Source organism: Dermacentor albipictus, chromosome 3 (assembly GCF_038994185.2).
Source record: "Dermacentor albipictus isolate Rhodes 1998 colony chromosome 3, USDA_Dalb.pri_finalv2, whole genome shotgun sequence".
Classification (NCBI taxonomy): domain Eukaryota; kingdom Metazoa; phylum Arthropoda; class Arachnida; order Ixodida; family Ixodidae; genus Dermacentor; species Dermacentor albipictus.
Window position 1 is genome coordinate 8,294,753 of NC_091823.1, and position 19,700 is coordinate 8,314,452.

General features: G+C 49.3%; 1 protein-coding gene across 12 annotated transcripts in view; it reads left to right on the forward strand.

Annotated features, from left to right (window-relative positions):
• Positions 1-19,700, forward strand: part of GABA-B-R3 (gamma-aminobutyric acid type B receptor subunit 3) — a 694,297-nt gene that overhangs the window by 600,820 nt on the left and 73,777 nt on the right. For all 12 annotated transcript variants that reach the window (XM_070535013.1, XM_070535017.1, XM_070535019.1 and 9 more), the window contains 3 exons: positions 3,205-3,381; positions 4,839-5,015; positions 10,600-10,660. In XM_070535013.1, coding sequence (XP_070391114.1) covers positions 3,205-3,381; positions 4,839-5,015; positions 10,600-10,660 — 415 coding nt within the window. The remainder of the gene's footprint in view (positions 1-3,204; positions 3,382-4,838; positions 5,016-10,599; positions 10,661-19,700) is intronic.

Below are 19,700 nucleotides of genomic sequence, written 5' to 3' on the forward strand. Positions count from 1 at the left end.
TCCAGTCCGTTGCCTTTACGTATTGCGCAAGCGCTCGCGTGGACCGATGGCCAGGACTCTGGTTCGAATGAACGGGACTAAAGCCCGAGCGACTTAGTATTAATTTATCGTGGCAGAAACAGGGCAAAAGATTTAACCTACGCATGTTTCCTTCTTGCATGTTTTTATCTGTCCTTTAGTTTCTTCAATAAATCAGTCGACGGTGCTTCCACGTCCAAAAATTTTACGATGGTGATTATAATGTTTATTGGCACCTCCTTTGAAAAGGGAGAGGAGGTTGATAAGTAGCCCCCTGGCCTGCTTGAATTAATCAGATTTTGCTACATCTATGGTTATCTAGCCTTTTGCCTATCTGATATAGACCTTTCGTATTTAATACTATTACTATACTGTACCACAGCCTATACTTGCAATGACTCCGGTTCTAGTAATCCCTTCCCTACTTTTCTTCCACCAAAACTCTAATCGTACTGTAATCGTCTCTAACCTATCTCGACTGCTGTCCAGTTTATCCTTCCATTTTCTAAGAATCCCAACGCATCTGGGAGGCGGACACTCCGTACGGGTCTCGCTGGCTGAATATCGTGGCAGTCCATCACGATATGCCGAGTCGTGTTCGGGCTTTTTCTTTTCAGCACACAGGCGCCTCATCCCGTGGCACATATTTGCTCCGGCATGTTTTTTGTCCTCAGGCACTCAGCTCGGGCGTCAAATAGCAACGCATTTAAGATATCGGCCGCTGGCACCACCTGCCAGCAGCTGCTGCGGAGCAGTCGTGTAGCTCAATGGAGTAGATCTTGTTAACGTAAACCCACAGTGCGAAATTTCTTGATACCCTCAAATCGCTTCGCTGACGTAATGTGTAAAAAATTCACCAAGTGCCCAGTTTTGCTTTATTTCAGAAACTCTTCTGGGTTCCATGATCATTTTTATGTGCCCAGTGATACTTTACAGCTAAGGGGCCGGAGAGTTGATATCACGGTAAAGACGCATTCAAACCATTTTAATGCTGTAAACGCTACGACACACTCTTGATACATGTCAAGCTTGGTTCAAAGCAGGAGCTTCCCACTGAAGAGCTAAGCACTTTCACAATGCAGTGAAAGCAACGCATGGAGGCCAGCCGTGAACTAACAACGTCAAACGAGTTTTCCGAGAAATAATGGAGTTGAGAAGGCTATTGCCACACAAAAGGCACTTGAGAAGTGCAATGGCTACTAACATGACGAGGAAAATGCTCGAGCAACACGTGGCCGAGCAACAGGCGATCTAAACCGGGTGTGCGGAATTACTGAGCTCCTTCATGTGCCCGTGTCTTGACCTCCTCGCGCTGCTTTTCCGCCACGAATTCTGGCTAAAGGCCGCGCTTTCTAAGTCCACAGCCTTCGGCCATTTTAATCTCGCCTATACTTAGCTGTGACGCGGCTTGGAGCTGTCCACGCGTGTACACGTATTCGCCGCATCTTCCGTGCGTATCTCTCTTGGAAAAGTATGCACCTGTTCCCATCTCTTATTTATTTATCATTTATTTATTTTACAATACCGCCGCTCTCAGCCGAGAGCCTAGCAGACGGGCATGAACAATTTCTTTTCCGTGCATAAATACACGTGCGAGCTGCACAGAGAATGAAAAAGCAACGATATTCAACAAAATATTTACAAAAGATAAGGGAGATAACGTATACAATTTAACACTAAAAAACGCAGAGTAAAATGAGCAACAATCGGGGCATATCATAGACAAAGAAAAAACGTGAAATATTTGGGAACAAACAAGTGTATACAATTTCTTTTTTTCTAAGCAGTGTCAGTGTAACATAAAGAAAATAGGTAACAAACATTAGAAGTCGTTAATAATTTCTTGTGATGAGCTCCAGCTGTGAAAGGAACACGGATAAAGAGTTGGTCGATGTTAATGAAGGGTTAAGTTCATTCCATTCTCTGGTTACCCGAGGAAAGAATGAGTACCTGAATGCGTCATTAGAAAAGGAATACTCGGTTAGCGTATGCTCGTGTTGTTGCCGTGTTATTCTAGATTGCGAATATGAAATGTACTGGGTGATATCAATTTTATACTGACGGTGCAGAATTTGAAATAGGAATTTTAGCCGACCTGGTTTTGCTCTCGTCGATAATGTGTTGAGGCCTGAGGAAGCTAAGATACGTGAAGGTGAGTCCGTAGAACGATATTTGCTATGAATGAACCTTGCGGCTTTTCTTTGTACGGCTTCAAGTTTAGCTATGTTAGTAGCTGTGTAAGGAAACCAAATTGTGTTAGCGTATTCTAAAATTGGTCTCACAAATGTTTTGTAGGCCAGAAGCTTAATGTTCGTTGGAGCGGTCTTTAGGCGTCTCTTTAGATAAGTGCAGTAGTTGTAATATTAGTTATGCGTGTTTCCCAATTCAGGTTTGCTGTCAGCGTTACCCCTAAATATTTCTGTTGCTCAACCATCGAAAGGGGCGTGCCGTTAACGATATAGGTGAAATGAGAGGGTTGCTTTTTTCTTGTTACTGTCATTGCCACTGATTTATTGACGTTAATAGACATTTACCACTGGGAGCGTGCACTCAGGCATTAAAAGCGTAGGACAGCCAACCGGGCGCTGCTATGGTTAACATGCCTGTCTAGCGCGATAAATGAGTGCATGTTTAACAGCCTTGTAAGTGGCACATGGTTAACATTTTTCTTTCTGGTGCCCATTTGGTGCTGCCGTTGGTGCGCGCATCCCGCAATGTAGCAGAAGGAACCGTTCAGAAGTGCGCTCTCCACGTGCATCTCCACAGTGCCAGCCTCGTTCGCACGCCACGGTCTCCCGCCGGTTCTTGCACGCCGTTTAGGGCCAATTTGCGCTCAGACTGCGGAACGAGAGCGAGGCATCCCCATCGATTCTGGCCGCGTCGCGGTCAATGCTACGTGGCCTCAGCAGCAGAGTCCCGACCACCGTGGTCCCAGCCTTGTTTTGTGGCGGGCGCCTCTCACTGCGTGGGGCAGGCGTCCCCATGAAGTGCCTATAAAAGGGGGACGACCGTGCACGTGTGCTAGCACTGACGTGTGTGCGTGCACGTACGGGCGCTTGTATCTGTCCGCGGGGGAAGAGTATAACTGGGAAGGGACGATTAGTGGCAGCAAATTATTCCGCGGGGGGCATCCGTTGTCGCACCGATGCGCGCGGCAGCACTAATTGCGCGTCGTTAATCGGGCAGCAAATGGACGCCTTCCGGCGGGAATTGGACGCTGAACTGGAGTCCGAGCTGCGGTCGGGCCTGGAGCCAGCGCTGCCGGCCACAGCCGCCGGCTACCGAGGCCACGTAGCGCAGGCCTACGACGCCGTGTGGACCGCTGCGCTGGCGCTGCGGTCAGCCGAGCTGCTCTGGAGAAAGGTGAGGAAGCAGTATAGTGGAACCTACAAGACAGGCGTCACTGGAAACGTGCAAAAACACGAAGTCAGGAAAAAAATGGTTGTGGATTAGCTAAGGTTAAGCCCAGGATGCGAAGCATACTAGCCTTTATTTTAGTTGTTGAACCACTGTTTAGCCTGGTGAACTGCTGTTGCTTGGCTATATTTGGTTCGGCTAGACGAAGAAACAACTCATGCAGGCGAGCGCACGAGCTGAGACCCGGCTATGTAGCTACGCGGCCGCAAGCGAGCGCACGAGTTGAGCCTCCGCTTTTGCAGCTGTTATGACGTCATATGGTAGCTACGCGGCCGCGCGCGGCGCAGCAAGGAAGAGCGTGGTTGTGCGGCTAGTATGCTTCGCATAAAAATGGCCAGGCTTAGCTTGGTTAAGCCAAGAATGCGTTGCATATTGCGCGAGTTTAAGCCCAGCTTTTCCTCCGGCTGTCGTGACGTCACATCACGTGGTTGCGCTAAAGGTCAATGGTGGCTGCCCGGCCGCGCCCAAGGGCTGAACTGAGTGATTGCAATATGCAACGCATAAAAATAGAAGCAACTTAATAACAAACATAGCAAACTTAAAAGAGTATAGATCCACATATGGGACGCGCAGCAATGAACAATGGCTCATACCCTCAATGGTAGCTACGCGGCCGTGCGCGGCGCAGCAAAGAAGAGCGTGGTTGTGCGGCTAGTATGCTTCGCATAATAAACGTATGACAGCGCCACGCACCGTCTCTTACTTCTACGTGGCTTCGTCCTTTAGCACGCTGATAATTATTACTCTTTGCCACAGCACAGCTTTCAGTTTTACTGCATGCAGAGAACGGACATTGTGTCTTAGAGACTGTTATCGTGTAATGGGAAAGGTGGTTCCGCAAGCCAAGGCAGCTATAAATCAAAGCTTACTACAAAACAGTTGCTATTCTTATCAAACCACTCCAAGCCTCTGCGGAGACTATAGAAGGCGTTCTGCTACCATGTTTGTACTGGCCTGCGGCTGAACGTAAGCTTTCTTGCGAACGATCACCTAAATATATTTTCTTCCTTTAATATGTAACATCTACCTTTGTGAACTTTTATATGTGTCCTCGAACGTGCAAACGTTGTCTCAAATGCGATAAAGAGCGTGCGTGCGTGCGTGCGTGCGTGTGTGTGTGTGCGTGTGTGCACGCGTGCGTGTGTGTGTGTGTGTGTGTGTGTGTGTGTGTGTGTGTGTGTGTGTGTGTGTGTGTGTGTGTGTGTGTGTGTGTGTGTGTGTGTGTGTGCGTGCGTGCGTGCGTGCGTGCGTGCATGTGCGTGTGTGTGGGTGTTTGTGTGTGTGTGTGTTTTATGCCGTTAAAATAATAAAGTCGCGATAATCCAATCACAGTGGCGAAAGCCGAACACCTTCGGTGAGTATCACTGAGAGGAACTGCATGATATGGCTGACGTTCATCGCAGGCCAGCTTGAATCTAACCGTGACGGACTTCCGCTACGAGAAGCTTCTGCCGGAGACCGGCGGAGGCGACAGCTACGGCTGGAACGTGACCGCTGAGCCGCTGCCTCCGCCACAGGAGCGCCGCATGGCCAACTACTTCGACCGAATCATTTCGCGGCTGCATTTCAACGGCATCTCGGTGAGTGTCATTCCTTCGCGCTTGGAGTTCGCTTATTATCCCCATTCAGGCTCCACTTGCACAATTGTACACTCTAGGGTAAATCCTCAAAATTTGAATTACTAATGAAAGTAACGGCATCTCAAACGTGTTGCACACATCTTAGGATAGTTTTATTTGATCCCATGCAGTAAAATTCATGTGCAAGGTGTGCTAGAGCAAGTATGCACGTCTAACACGTGCTTTTTGATGCCGCCAGTATGTTCTCATGTGTCCTTTCCTTAGATCCTGTTTGTTAATAATGACTTACATCAGACAAATTTCCCAAGTACGTGACTGTGCGTTTTTCACATACACGACTCGTAAATAATTTAACGTGTTTCTCTAAATAAAGTACTTTTGAGCGCTAAGCTGTAGAGTCTGCGCAAGTCAATTCAACAAACTCTCTAAAAGTTCGAATTCTTAGGGCCAGACAATGAAATCTTCCTTACCTCAGTAAGGAAGCCTTCATTGCAGTGAGGCTACCTTATGTCACTCTGAAAGGTTCCTTACTGAGGCGCCCTCGGTGACGGCTTCCTTGGTGCTTCCTTGGTACTTCCTCAGCATAAGAAGCCAAACAATGAAATCTTCCTTACCTCACTAAGGAAGCCTTCATTGGGGTGAGGCTACCTTATGTCACTCTGAAAGCTTCCTTACTGAGGGGCCCTCGGTGAAGGCTTCCTTGGTGCTTCCTCAGCATAAGGTAGCTCCAAAGCTACCTTCATGCGTCCTTACGCCGCTCCTGGCCCTGAACGAGCGCTTCACCTCACTGCTTAACCACGTGGCATTCGCTTGCGCATGCGCACTGTCGTCCACCTGCGGAGAAGCGCGAGCACGGTACGTCTTGCCAGGCATGTTCGTTTCAGTCACGCGTGCGGCATGCAAGCATTGCTAGGCGTTGCTAGGCGTTGCAAGACGCCGGCGTGCCAGCGTTGCTGGAGCACATCAAGTTTTGCACTGTAATGCGCAACTTTTTTTTAACTTTAGTAAACGAAACTAGAAGAAAGCGTCCACGCTTCTCTATATTAGCTATTCAATTTAAAGATTGTGCGACGATACAACATTTTTTAATGGAATAATGGTGTTCGCGGAAAGATTTGAAGAGATAATCTCGAACCCAGGCACGCGGCAACCGCTCCTTAGGTGAGGACGGGTGAAGGGAGCTTTCAGAGTACGCTTGCTTCCTCCATCGGTCCTTCGCTGTAAGGAGGCCTCACGTAAGGTTAGGAAGCGCTCGAAGGAAAGGAACTAGGGGTGTGCGAATATTCGGAATTTCGAATACGCATCGAATATTTTCCATATTCGAAGCGTATTCGATTCGAGAAATGCATGTTCGGAAATTCACGAATATCCGAGGACGGCCGAATAACGGTGGAAACGGCGAATATTCGGATAGACTGCGAATAATTGAGCAATTAACCAATTGTATGCTTGCTCCGCATTCTCCTAAGAACATGTTTATTAACTGAGAACTTCGCATGATCCGCTCATTATCTGTATGCTCTGTTTCAGTCTATCTGCTTCAGGCATTTGAGACATGATCAGTTTCGGTTTCTTTTTCACCAAGCTTTATAATTCCAATTATTTTGGAATGCCCCATTGCCTTGAAGGTTGCAAAGGCAACCCTGAGTTGCCATTATCTGTGTGCTCTGTTTCAGTCTATCTGCTTCAGGCATTTGAGACATGATCAGTTTCGGTTTCTTTTTCACCAAGCTTTATAATTCCAATTATTTTTGGAATGCCCCATTGCCTTGAAGGTTGCAAAGGCAACTCAGGGTTTGCTAACATTGATTCAAAATGTATCAAGGCTCTTTGTGCGGAGTGGAAATTTGATGAAGTGGCCAGCCTAGGCATGTTTCTTGATCCGCGCTTTATGGCCACAGTTCATCAGGCATCTGGTCAGATGATCTGGCTGAAAAACCTTGTGACAAGGGAGCTCCAGGAAGCCGTCGTGGAACACCGTGGGGACACCGCCGTGCCAGCGTCGACTTCGTGTCCACTGGTGGCATCGAGTGTATGGAATGCTTTTGACGATCTAGTGATGAACGAAGAGAAGACACATTTGGCATCTGCCCCTGAGAGGGAAGTTACAGACTACGCGCAAAAGCCTCTTCTGGAAAGGGGCATGAATCCTTGTGAGTGGTGGCAGTCCATTGGCCGCTTCAGGTACCCGCTTTTAAGTGCACTCGCCCGGAAGTACTTGGCGATCCCTGCCACTTCAGTTCCTAGTGAGAGTCTTTTCTACCGGTAGAAATGTGACAGTGCATAGAGAGCGTTTACTTTCTGGCCATATTGAGCAGTTAATTTTCCTTCACGACAATCTGTAACAAGCGTTTTACCTGACTGAGGGCATTACCTGAGTCCATTATCTATAATTGAGTACCTCTTTAATTTGAAGCAACCTTGTAAAATGCAATGTTATTTTTAAAAGGGTAATAAAGCTATTGTTACCTCTCTTGCAATTTTTTAATACTACACATGTATTCGATATTCGATTCGATATTCGAAGAGAGTTCTTCGCCTTATTCGTATTCGATTCGTAATCGAAAATTTCAATATTCGCACACCCCTAAAAGGAACGTTTTATTGTTTGGGCCAAGCTACCTTCATGCGTCCTTACGCCGCTCCTGGCCCTGAACGAGCACTTCGCCTCACTGCTTAACCACGTGACGTTTGCTTGCCCGTGCGTGCTGTCGCCCACCTTCGGAGAAGCGCGAGCACGGTACGTTTTGCCAGGCACGTTCGTTTCAGTCACGCGTGCGGCATGGAAGCGTTGCTAGGCGTTGCACGACGCCGGCGTGCCAGCGTTGCTGGAGCACATCAAGTTTCGCACTGTAATGCACTGCTTCTTTAGATTTAGTAAACAAAACTAAATAATAGCGTCCACGCTTCTCTATATTAGCTCATCAACTTAGAGATTGTGCGACGATACAACCTTTTTTATTGAATAGGGGTGTTCTGGTGTTCGCCTAAAGCTTTTAAAGGGCAAGATATAGTCCGGCGTAACGCGCGCGCGCGGCCACGCGCGTCGCGGTTAAGCGACGTCGGTGAAAGGCGCGCACTCTACAGTCCGGCGTCACTGCGTAGCCGGCGTGCCCAGGCGCGCTTGGCGAGCACAACGCCGCCGGCGCGGACATAGAGCGTGTTCTATTTCACGCGGCTGCCGCTAGACCAGAATGCACTGCGCGCTGCAGCGGCAGCGAGCAGAAGGCAGGATGGCGGCCTGCGGTGCGCGTACTGACAGTGCGGCTGTGGTTTTTTGAACATCCGTGTGGGATGACAGCGCGAGTGAGGACGCCTGCTTGAAGCGATTTGCAACCTTCCATGTGTATACGATGTGAAACGCATGGACCACCGCGACACAGAGCGCAAGAACAACGCGTGGGAAGCTATACGAAAGCAGTGTGGTCTCGCCACAGGTAAGCTGCATTTCGCAGCTCCTGTACTAGCTGGTGGTAGTCGCCAAGTTCAGGGCGCTTGTCGAATAGCTTTCGCATGAACATACATGGTCCGCTTCCGTTTTTGACGTAGCCGAAGTACTAGCAATATGAGTGCGATGTTCTGGCTGTCAGGCACGACGGCCGCATTTCGATGGGGGCGAAATGCGAAAAACACCCGTGTGCTTAGATTTAGGTACATGTTAAAGAAGCCCAAGTCAGAAAGAAAGTGGTTTTCGCACGTAAAACCTTATGTTGTTTTTTTCTGGCTGTCAGGACAAGTTAACGCCATCCCGCAAAAGTTTTCATTTTAGCGCACAAACAGCGCGCGGAACGAGAAGCACGCGCGATACCCGAACGACGCGCATGCGCCATGTAAACAGCTGTTCGCCGCGGCGAAGTTGCGCTCCCGGACGCACAGATGGCGCCAGTCTCGAGCTCCGCGCGCACGCCGAACTCTAGAGGAAGAAAATTTCTTGCACCCCTGGCGTCGCTAGCGCAGCGTATCCGACTTCGCCTGCCGCGGCCTGGCGCGCCGAGAACGCCGGACTATATCTCGGCCTTAAGAGATAATCTCAAACCCAGGCATGGCGGCAACCGCTCCTTACGTGAGGACGGGTGAAGGGAGCTTTCAGAGTATGCTTGCTTCCTCCATCGGTCCTTCGCTGTAAGGAGGCCTCACGTAAGGTTAGGAAGCGCTCGAAGGAAAGGAACGTTTCATTGTTTGGGCCTTAATCTGTTCAGTTGCTCTGTGTCAATCATCATGCATAAAATGCAAGAACTGCGTTTCAGCTAAACATCAGGCAGCAATTAGTGATGCTGAAATATTTAATTCTCTCGACCCTGTTGGAGCGCTCGTCACGTTGCCAATTCGTAAATGTGGAACTGTTGTTTCAGCAGAACGTGTTCCAGTGAGAAATGCTTACACATGTTGCGAAATATTTTGGAATGAACTTTTCAATGTCCCAAGAGCTGAGTGGCGAGCTATACGAATGACGTTATAGTACAAGCTTCGAACTTAATTTTGACTACTAAAGTTGTTGAAAAGCTATACCGGAATTTTATAGTCCATACGAACGCTTTCACGCCTTTTTTTCTGACAGAAACGCAGACGACGTTTACCACAGAAACAGTGTGCTCAGCAGTAAAACGACTTTCTCTTTTCTTTTTCCTTTGGTTTTCAACATTAGAATTCCTCAATCATGGTTCTTTATTACGAACGAATCAATCATAATATCGCGGCGCATGATTCATGCGCATATAAAGAAATGTGCAGATGTGTTCCGCGTTTCACAGGCGCGTTAGGCTTAATGTCGCTGCCTTTGAAATTGACAAAATATTCCTGTTACATCTCTATAGGCATAGCGGCACCAGTGAGCGAAAACTGAGGCCGCCCAGAGTTGCCTGGATTCTATAAACTGTAAAATGACGTTTTCTGCGTACTGCGTTTCTGCTTTCGTTAAAATTTCACACTAGCGCATCTCTTGGTCCGCATCTTTTAATGAAGAGATTGACACCATCGTTTGTCTGGTTTTTCTGGTCTGTTGGTTGCCAACGAGCGGCGAACACTGTGCACGTCGCTGCAGCGACACGCTTCCCCGATGGTCAGATGTGCGCACTGATGGGGATCTTTCACCTTCCAAAGAAGAGCCAGGACGCCACATGCTTTACTGAAAGATGCGGAGAAAAAACAAACTGTGATTCTTCTGTGAATGACTAGCAAAAACAACGGTGCTGTAGGCGAAAAATTTCCTACTGCTTTAATCTATTAACGCCTTAAGCAACGCACCTGTGGACGCATGGAGAAAGACAAAGGCATACAAAGACGAACGCTGGTGTTTGTTCATCGATGTGTCCACAAGCACGTTGCTTTTAGAACAATAATGGCCAACCAACTAGCGCACCAATATCTCCTCTTAATGTTGTTACGCAGCAGAAACGGCGGTGACTGTAAGGGAAGCTACCGTGATACCTTGCGCACCAGTATAGTTTGAAAAACACCGTGATACTGGTTAGATTGACGAGTCTTTTTGCATAGTTTTCAATAGAGGCGGTTTGCCTCATTTGAAACGGGAGCGGCAACACTCGCCGACGCATTCAACACGCGTCCCTTGTTTCGCTCTGCCCAGGGCCCCCTCTCGTTCTACGGCAGTGACCGCGTCGGCATCACCGAGTTCCAGCAGAATCAAGGTGAGCGCTGCAGGCACATTGTGCCAGCGAAGTCGCAAGTATCGTGCTGCGACAGATGAGGCAGGAACCGGATGTCACGACAGGTTCATCCAGGGCGCCAGTTCGCTCCTGCGCCAGTCAGGACGATCCGCCGGTTCGCCCGGTCTTCTTCGAGTGGGGCGCACGGAGATAACAACGCGCACCCACATGTCGCGCAACTGAAATCAGTGCGGTGAAAGCAGCGCGCAGCGAACAAAAGGGGCAGCGTACGCACACCGACGCACGGCGGTGGAGTGGCGGCCTGTTCTTCGCCACGCAACAAACTCTTACCTTATCGTGCGGCGTTATTTTGGCGCGCAGGAAAGACAAGCAAGTAAACGTGCTCGCCGAACAAAGCGCGCAGACAAATATAGCGCGGGCCATGCGCGGCCATGTTCGCTTCATTAGTCACGGCGGTATCGCCGTCCGCACAGCACCGCCATACGTTAATGAGCGGTGTGAAACGAACCTCGGAACAAGGAGGGCACTCGATCCGATCCGACACGCGCTCGAAAGAGCAGCTCGGGCGAGTCCACCTCGAGCGCCCGCCAGTGCGGGGTACGTGCTAACGCCAGCGTGCAGTCACGGCGTGGCCCTTTGTGACTGCGTCGTTGCACATTGCGTGCGCGCTCGGCAGCTCTGCCTGCCTCGCAGCACACCTGTGCGCGTTATTGGCTGCGCCCGTTCTTGGCGAGGGCGTACAGCTAGTTGTTTATTGGGGTTCTACACTGAGCATCGCATAAGGAGCTGCATGCTAATTGGCACTTGTTCCTCTCGTCTATTTTCCGTGAAAGCGACCCCCGCAATATTTATTTATTTATTTATTTATTTATTTATTTATTTATTTATTTATTTATTTATTTATTTACATCAACGACCTTCCTGCTAACATATCTTCTTCCATCCGTCTTTTCGCTGACGATTGCGTAATTTACCGCACCATTAATTCTATCGACGACCACATCGCCACTTCAAAATGGCCTCAAAAATGTTTCTGATTGGTGTAGTACCTGGCAAATGCAGCTTAACGAATCTAAATGTAACGTTATCACTTTTAGCCGTAAGCATGTCAATTCTAAGTTCACCTGCTTTCGTAACTACTCTCAGGTCTCGGAAGCATCTTCATATAAATATCTCGGAGTTCACCTCGCTCCTAACCTGTCCTGGGCATCTCACGTGACCGCCACTTGCGCCAAAGCCTCACGAAATTTGGGGCATTTACGAAGAAACTTAAAAACACGCCCCAACCAGCATCTGGAAGCTTGCATATGCAACATTTGTCCGAACTCAAGTAGAATTTGCGAGCCCTGTGTGGTCGCCTCATCAAAAATATCTAATCAATATGCTAGAAGCTGTACAGAACAGAGCAGCACGTTTTATTTCTTGCGATTATAACTAGTCTCATAGTGTAACTGAGATTAAACTGAATCATGACATCAATTCACTTGAAAGTCGCCGTTGCATCGAACTTCTCTGTTTGTTCCACAAGTACGTTCATGGTAATAGGCTGTCTCCGCTACCTCTCGAAAGGCCTTTGCGCATGTCAAAACGCCTCCATTACAATTTCAGTTAGTCGTGCATCTTCGGTCACACATTGACCTTCAACAGATCTGCGCTTCCACGTGCCATTTCTATGTGGAACGATTTGCACGATACTATCGCTTTCTATTTCTATGCTATTTCTTCCGCAACCAAGTCAGCAGTCATCTTTCAATAACACCCTTTTAATCTGTTCACCGACTTATTGCTTTTCATTGTTATTTCTTAGTTGCATTCTGGTTTGTGCTGCGCATCAGGTACATTTTGAAAGTATGCTGTATCTCTTGTGTTTGAATGCTTTGTATTAGAAATGTATAAGTGCGACTTGCTACATAATATCTTTACTAGCTCTTATAGTACTTTTTCCGTTTATACCCCCCCTTACGCAATGCTCCTACGGGGTCCTACGGGGGCCTGTAAGGTCTTCGCAAATATATATATATATATATATATATATATATATATATATATATATATATATATATATATATATATATATATATATATATATACCGTAAGAAGAGCACGTGCTAAACAGGGCTAGCGGAAATATTACGGAATCTTCTGTGGTTTCTTTATCGCGACACCAACCTAGGGACAGGAAGCGTCGATACACCACCTTGCGTAGATTACCACGTGCTTACGCCCCATGTATGGTAAAGGTGGAAACGAAGCACTATTTGAGAGCTTTAAATAATGCCACGGGGCCTCCTGCATCCGTATTTGGCTTTTCTGGCCGCGCGGCCACGGCCACCAAACAGTTCTGCTCAGCAAGTGGTCGTCCTTCCTACACGTTGACGTACTGCAAATATCGGTGCGTACTCCTTGCGCTGCGCGCCGTGCTCCGCGTGCGAAGAGGGGCACGCACAAGAGCTCGTGAGTTCCAGAAGCATCCAGCAGGCATGTGCGAGGATGACGTCTCTGAAACGAACTCGATACATTGCAGTTAAAGGAGAACGGGACCCTCGATCATCCGTACTCCTCTAGCAGACGATGAAGAATCAACCGTACGAATGCAGCTATGCATATTGAATTAGGAAAAATTAAGCGTCCTCCAGTTTTTTTTATTCATGAAGTGCCTGCTGGGATTTATCGCTCACGGCCAACGCCGCCGACGCTGACACCGACGCCGACACCGACGCCGACGACACCGGCTTTTCTGCGACACGAGCTCCTTAACGCTGTCGCGTTAAAAGGTCGAAGAAACCTCAAATTATTCGGCTCCAGTGCGTTCATTTGGGGTAACAATTAATGTTGACAGAAGCCGGACGAGTAAAGAAAGTAAGGAGGCGCTTCTATGCCACTGGATTAGCGTGTCGTTAACAGAGATCTCTCTCTCTCTCTCTCTCTCTCTCTCTCTCTCTCTCTCTCTCTCTCCACTATATAGACGTCTCGCGATACGGTCTTGGCGAATCTTGCACGTAATTTTACTGTTAAATTCCTCCATCAGAAGATTAGGCCAGAAAACGTTGAGGAAAAAACTGGACATATTCGAATGAAACGAAAAGGCGAGTGCGGACATAAATTATCCAATTTACCTGTGATTATTCTTTCTTTAGCCTGCCCTGGGACGTAAATCAGGTTTTCTGTATCACCTGTACACATACACGTTACTTTAGTCAATGAAATCCAACAGCGATTTGTGATGAAGACCATAAGCCCATCGGTGGCATATAGTCCGGTTGGAAACTTTCATGTCGCTTAACCATGAATAGCTAGAGGTACCTCGATGAGCACAGACTATGGCTGCCCCGTGCCCAAGAGATGCTGTGGGAGTTTGCGAGAGCAGTCAGATGAGGGAAGAAAGAAAAAATTGCGGTGACGGCTGACCGCCATTTCGGAGCCCGTTGCAGCTGAAACCCCGTTCTGTGTCGATCACTTTCAGTGAACGCTGAATGGCTAAGCCAGCCGCGCAGGGTGTCTGTCACTCCAGTGAGGCGCAGCTCATTATGTTGTATTGCGCAAAAGCTAAGAATATATCCGAGAGTGACTGATCTACGACGTACATTCATCGTCACTTGTGGATTTTGCCAGGTACTCGGAATATTGGGCACAAGATGCTCAAGGAGGCCAAAGTAAAGTCGAATTTTACAGATGACTTTACACGTTGGATAATGGACAGCGAATACGCTAACTCATTGCTGTGGTAGCTGCATCACACATAACTCGATGCGTTTATTTGATGCCTTTTTTGTTCGATTTTTACTACATATGCACTGCAGCTGATTGATTGATTGATTGAATAACTTTAATGAGAGGTCCTGCGAGCTACGGGACGCAAGGTCCCATAGAGCGGGCTACTCCCACGTTGGGACCGGGAGTTGTAACTCCCTGGCCGCATCGTGGGCTCGCTGGACGGCCCATAGCTGCTCCGCCAGGTCCGTGCTGCGTAATGCTTCTTGTAGCCTGGCAGAGTCTTGATCCTTGTTTGCGTGGGTCCGACCACACGGCCAGAGCAAGTGATGTACGTCTAGTGTGCTATGGCAATTTTCGCAATATGATGTTTTGTATAGGTCAGTCATGTAGTGATGTAGTCTGTTCTGCGTGGGGTACGTGTTTGTTTGAAGCATTCTGAACGTGAGGGCTTGAGGCCTGGTGAGCGTATTGTGAGGTGTGCTGTATATTCTGCGGTCTAGATAAAAGTGCTTTGTTATCTCGTTATATGTGGAGGGAGGGTCCCGATTCTCGCTGGGATGGTCACGACCAGAATAGGTGGCGTCGCGGAGGGTTAGGTCTCGCGCGCTCCTGTGAGCCATCTCATTGAGATTGCGAGGGGCGTCCTCGATATCACCGAGGTGTGCCGGGAACCAGCAGATGGTGTGATGCTGCAGCGGTGCGGATCTGTTGATTATTTGTAGAGCTTGGCTTGCAATTGCTCCTTTCTGAAAGGCTTTGACAGCCGAGCGTGAATCGCTGTAGACGTGGGTGGTGGTCGGGTCTGTGAGCGCGAGTGCGATGGCGACCTGTTCTGCTATCTCGGACTTGTGGGTCTTGACTGTGAGAGCGTTTGTGACTTGACCTTGCGTATTGATCGTGGTGGCAACGAAAACCTTCCTGGTCGGGTATTGTGCCGCGTCTACGAAACAGGCTAAGATCTTCTTATCACGTATTTCGCGCAGGATGAACGATCCGCGTGCCAGCCTTCTGGGTTGATGGTGCGCGGGGTTCATGTTCCGTGGGAGTGGGCGAACTGTGTAGGAGTTGCGTGTGTCCGTCGGAACGCTTCGATATAGTTTCTCCATTACTGTGGTGTCATGACCTAGTTTGGCTAGGATTTCTCTACCTGGTTTGGTTCCAGAGAGTCTTGTCCATTGAGCCCGTTCTTGAGCTTCGGCGATTTCTTCAAGTGTATTGTGCACCCCCAGTTGCAGCAGGAGCTCTGTCTCGGTGTTCTTGGGGATTCCCAGCGCTAGTTTTACTAGCTTCCTCAGTTGTCCATTGAGTTTTTCCTTCTCCGCTACCTTCCATCTGTGCATGGCCGCCTCGTAGGTGAAGTGGCATAGCGCAAAGGCGTGTGTTAGCTTGAGCAGATTTTCTTCCTTAAGGCCGTGTTGTCTGTTTGCCACGCGTCGTATGAGATTTAAGGCATTATTCGACTTCGTCACGATCTTCTCCACTGTCGCGGCGTTAGAGCCGTTGCTCTCAATGAGCATTCCAAGGACTCTGATTTTGCTGACGTGTGGAATGGTTCCTCCGTCTTTTGTTCTGAGAGTAATGGAATGTGTGTCTCTGATTTCGTTCTTTGGCTTGGGACCGCTTCTCGATGGTTTGTAGACGAGGAGCTCCGACTTCGCAGGCGAACACCGCAGGCCGGTGGGAGCAAGGTATTCCTCGATCGCGTCGATCGCTTGCTGCAGAGCGCTTTCAATTGATCCCAGGCTACCTCCGGGGACCCACAGCGTTACGTCATCTGCGTATATCGTGTATCTGACGTTCTCAATTAGATCCAGTTTCTTGCCTAGGCCGGCTAGCGCAAGATTAAAAAGTGTCGGAGAGATGACTGAACTTTGCGGTGTGCCCTTGCCTCCGAGTTTGTATTTCTGGGATTTGATTTCCCCTAGACGGAGGGTGGCCGTTCTGTCGCTCAGGAACGATTTTGTGTAAGCGTAGAGTCTCGTGCCGAGGTCGAGGTTAGAAATCGTGTCGAGTATGTAGTCATGTGATAAGTTATCGAATGCCTTTTCGAGGTCTAGCCCTAGGATTACTCTCGCGTCTCTCGTGTCTGCGTCAATGATCTCATGCTTGAGGAGCTTCATGGCGTCTTGGGTGGATAGTCCGGGTCTAAAGCCGATCATTGCTGCGGGGTAGACATCTTTTTCTTAGAGATGCCTCGAGAGCCTGTTTAGAACCGCGTGCTCCGCTACCTTGCCGACGCAAGACGTCAGCGAGATAGGTCTGAGGTTATTGATGTTGGACGCCTTGCCAGGCTTTGGGATGAGCACGATGAGGGCCGTTTTCCAATCTTCGGGTAGGGCTCCATTCCTCCAGATTTTGTTGATTTCCTCTGTGAGTGTTTCGATGGAGGTTTCGTCGAGGTTTCTAAGTGCCTTGTTAGTTACGCCGTCCGGCCCCGGCGCTGACTTGCTGTTTAGGTTCTGAAGCGCTGTGCGTATCTCTTCGGTTGAGAATTCCCGATCTAGCTCTGGGTTGGCTTTGCCGCGATATGCTTCGGCGGTCGTGCCTCTAGCATTTTTGGCCAGAGGGAGGTACTTGTCGGCGAGACGGTCAATGAGCTCATTTTCAGTGGTAATTTTGAGTTCCTCGTGCATGATCCTGTTCAGCGTACGGCCCTGGTCCGCTTTGGTTCTGGTTCTGTCTAAAAGATGCTTGAGCAGTTGCCACGTCGTCCGGCTGTTGATGCGGCCGTCCGCGGCGTCGCACACCTCGTTCCATTGCTGGTTAGATAGTTGCGCGCAATATTCTGCAATCAGCCGGTTGAGGGAAGAAATTCTTTTCCTCAGCCGTCGATTGTGTCTTTGTTCTTTCCATCTCTTGGTGAGCGATTGTTTGGCTTCGAGCATGTGAGCCAGTCGGCTGTCCATGCTTTGAACGGGGAGATCTGTCTCTATTTCCTTCGTGGCCGCCTTAATGTCGGCCTTTAGTTGCGACGTCCATTGTTCAATTGATTCATTGCCTGTTCGGCGTTCGTGTCTGAACTCGCGGAACTTGTCCCAGTCGACGTACGTCATTTTTCTGGGTTCTCTGGATGGGGTGTCAATCGCTGTCTCAACAATGTGATGATCGCTGCCCAAATCCTCGAAGAGGTTGTTCCACTGATAGTTTGGAACGTTGCCGACGAAAGTGAGATCTGGCGTTGTGTCGCGAGTGACCGAGTTACCCGTTCTTGTGGGGTATGCGGCGTTCGTGATGAGCGTTAGGTCAAGTTCATCGGCGTCGTTTAGTAAGTACTTCCCCTTGGCACTGCTGGCGACGTATCCCCAGGCCGTGTTAGGGGCGTTGAAGTCCCCAGCCACGATCATGGGGTTGTCGCAGGCTCGGTTGCGGGCGAGCTGGAGTATTTGCTTAAATTTTTGTGCTGTGTGCTTGGGGCTGCTGTAAACGTTTAGGATGAATATGCTCTTGGCGTTCTTGGCTCTAGGGAAGACTTCCGTGAGAATGAATTCGCAATTGCTGCGGTCGTGATTAATTTTGTGCGTCTTGTGAGCTAGCTTGTTGCTGACCAACGTGGCGATACCTCTACATTTGTGTTGCGGTGTCGTTGCGGTCACGTCATAGCCGGATAGCGAGGGTGTAGCGGTATTTGTCTCTTGTAGGAGAATGACTTGGGGTTTGTCTTTTTTGGCTCGAATGTATTGTTGCAGGGGGGCCTTTTTGCGGACGTAGCCCCTACAATTCCATTGCCAAAGGCGAAACGTTTCAGTTGGCACAGCCATCTTTGTTGTTGGCGTGTGGTGGCCTTTGTGAGGCCACGTTGTTGCTTTGTCTATCGAGCGGCAACGCCCGAGTAGACTGTGACGTCACAGACGGGTGGTCTGCCATTTCTAGCGCGTTGAGCCTTGCCCCATGGATGTTGATCGTCTCCATCATGTGATTGATTTGTAACGTTATCCTGTCGTAACCTTCCTTGAGGGTCCCTACCGTCGTCGCAAGTTTGTCTTGTCCTTCCTTCATTGACGCGATGGTAGTTGCAAGCCCGCCTAGCAGGTCATTGATTTCCTTAATGTCACTGTCCGTGCTCGATGATGTGTGTTTGTCACGGCTTTTCTCTTATGCGGATTACGCGTGGATTCCGCGACCGGTACCTCTACTACCATGGCTTCTGATGGGGCTTCGGTTTGATTAGAGTCGGAGGGTGGTGGCGTTTTGAGTTGTCTGATTTCCTCGACGAGTTGCGTGATTGTTTGCCTTAACTCTTTGTTTTCGTGTTCTAGTCTCTTAATCGTATTAGCTATTTCTACTTGCTCTGGCCGTGCCATCGGACTCACCTGGCTGGCGGCCTGCTGTTGGTGCTGATGTTCTTGTCGCTCCTGTTGTTGGTGCTGCTGAACCCGTTGGGCCCACGTCAACCGATCCTCACCGCCAACTCGTGGGCTGGGGGCGAATCGTATCCTTGACGAGGATCTCTGGCTTGGGTTCCTGGAGCGTCCTCGTGATCGCGACGACAGGCGACCGCGGTTCCTCGATCTCGAGCGGCCCCGCTCGCAGGATAAGCAAGCATCTGCGTTGGCGGCCACGTTGTCGTTGATGGTGCTACACTCGGCGTTCTTGAGCGGCGGGAAGTCGTGCTGACTCAGGGCGATTGTTCCTGATCTCGTGGTGCTTTGACTTGCGTTTGCTGCGATTCTTCTTTCAACTCGTCTTCTTCGGACGACGTAGGGGAGTTGGAAGCGGCTCGTGCATTCCTTGCTTGCCGTGACGTGATTTCCCTCGCAGAGCGCACACTTGATCGAGGTGCACACATGATCTGCGTTAGGGTTAGCTAGTCCACAGCCTTTGCAAATTGCGTCGTCGGGCGAGGGGTACACGTCCGCACGATGGCCGAGTCTGCCGCACACATGGCACATAGCGATCTGCTTGCGGTAAAGAGAACACTTGATCAGGGCATTGTCGTATCTGACATAGTTCGGGACTCGAAAGCCGTCGAAGGCTATGATGACCGTGCCAGTTTCCTTGATTCTCTTTGCCGCCAGAGCGAGCGGGTTGCGTGGGTTGACGATCTTGCTGTTTATGGAATCCTGCGTCTCATCTAGCGGAACCCCTCTTATAACGCCTTTGCACGTTTCGTGCGGCGCCGTCCTATATGCAGTGGTTTCAAACGTTTGCTCTCCTATGGAAATGCTGCGGATCCTGAGGTATTTTGCTGCGTTCGCTTCGGACGGTGTGCTGACCACCATGATATTCTGCTTCAAATTGGGGCATATCGTGTCCTCGCTTCGCTCGTTAGGTTCGATGCAAGCAGCCATGCAAATTGCTTTGGTGACCGTAAGTTGGCCTACCTTGGCTATGTTGATACCGCCACGTA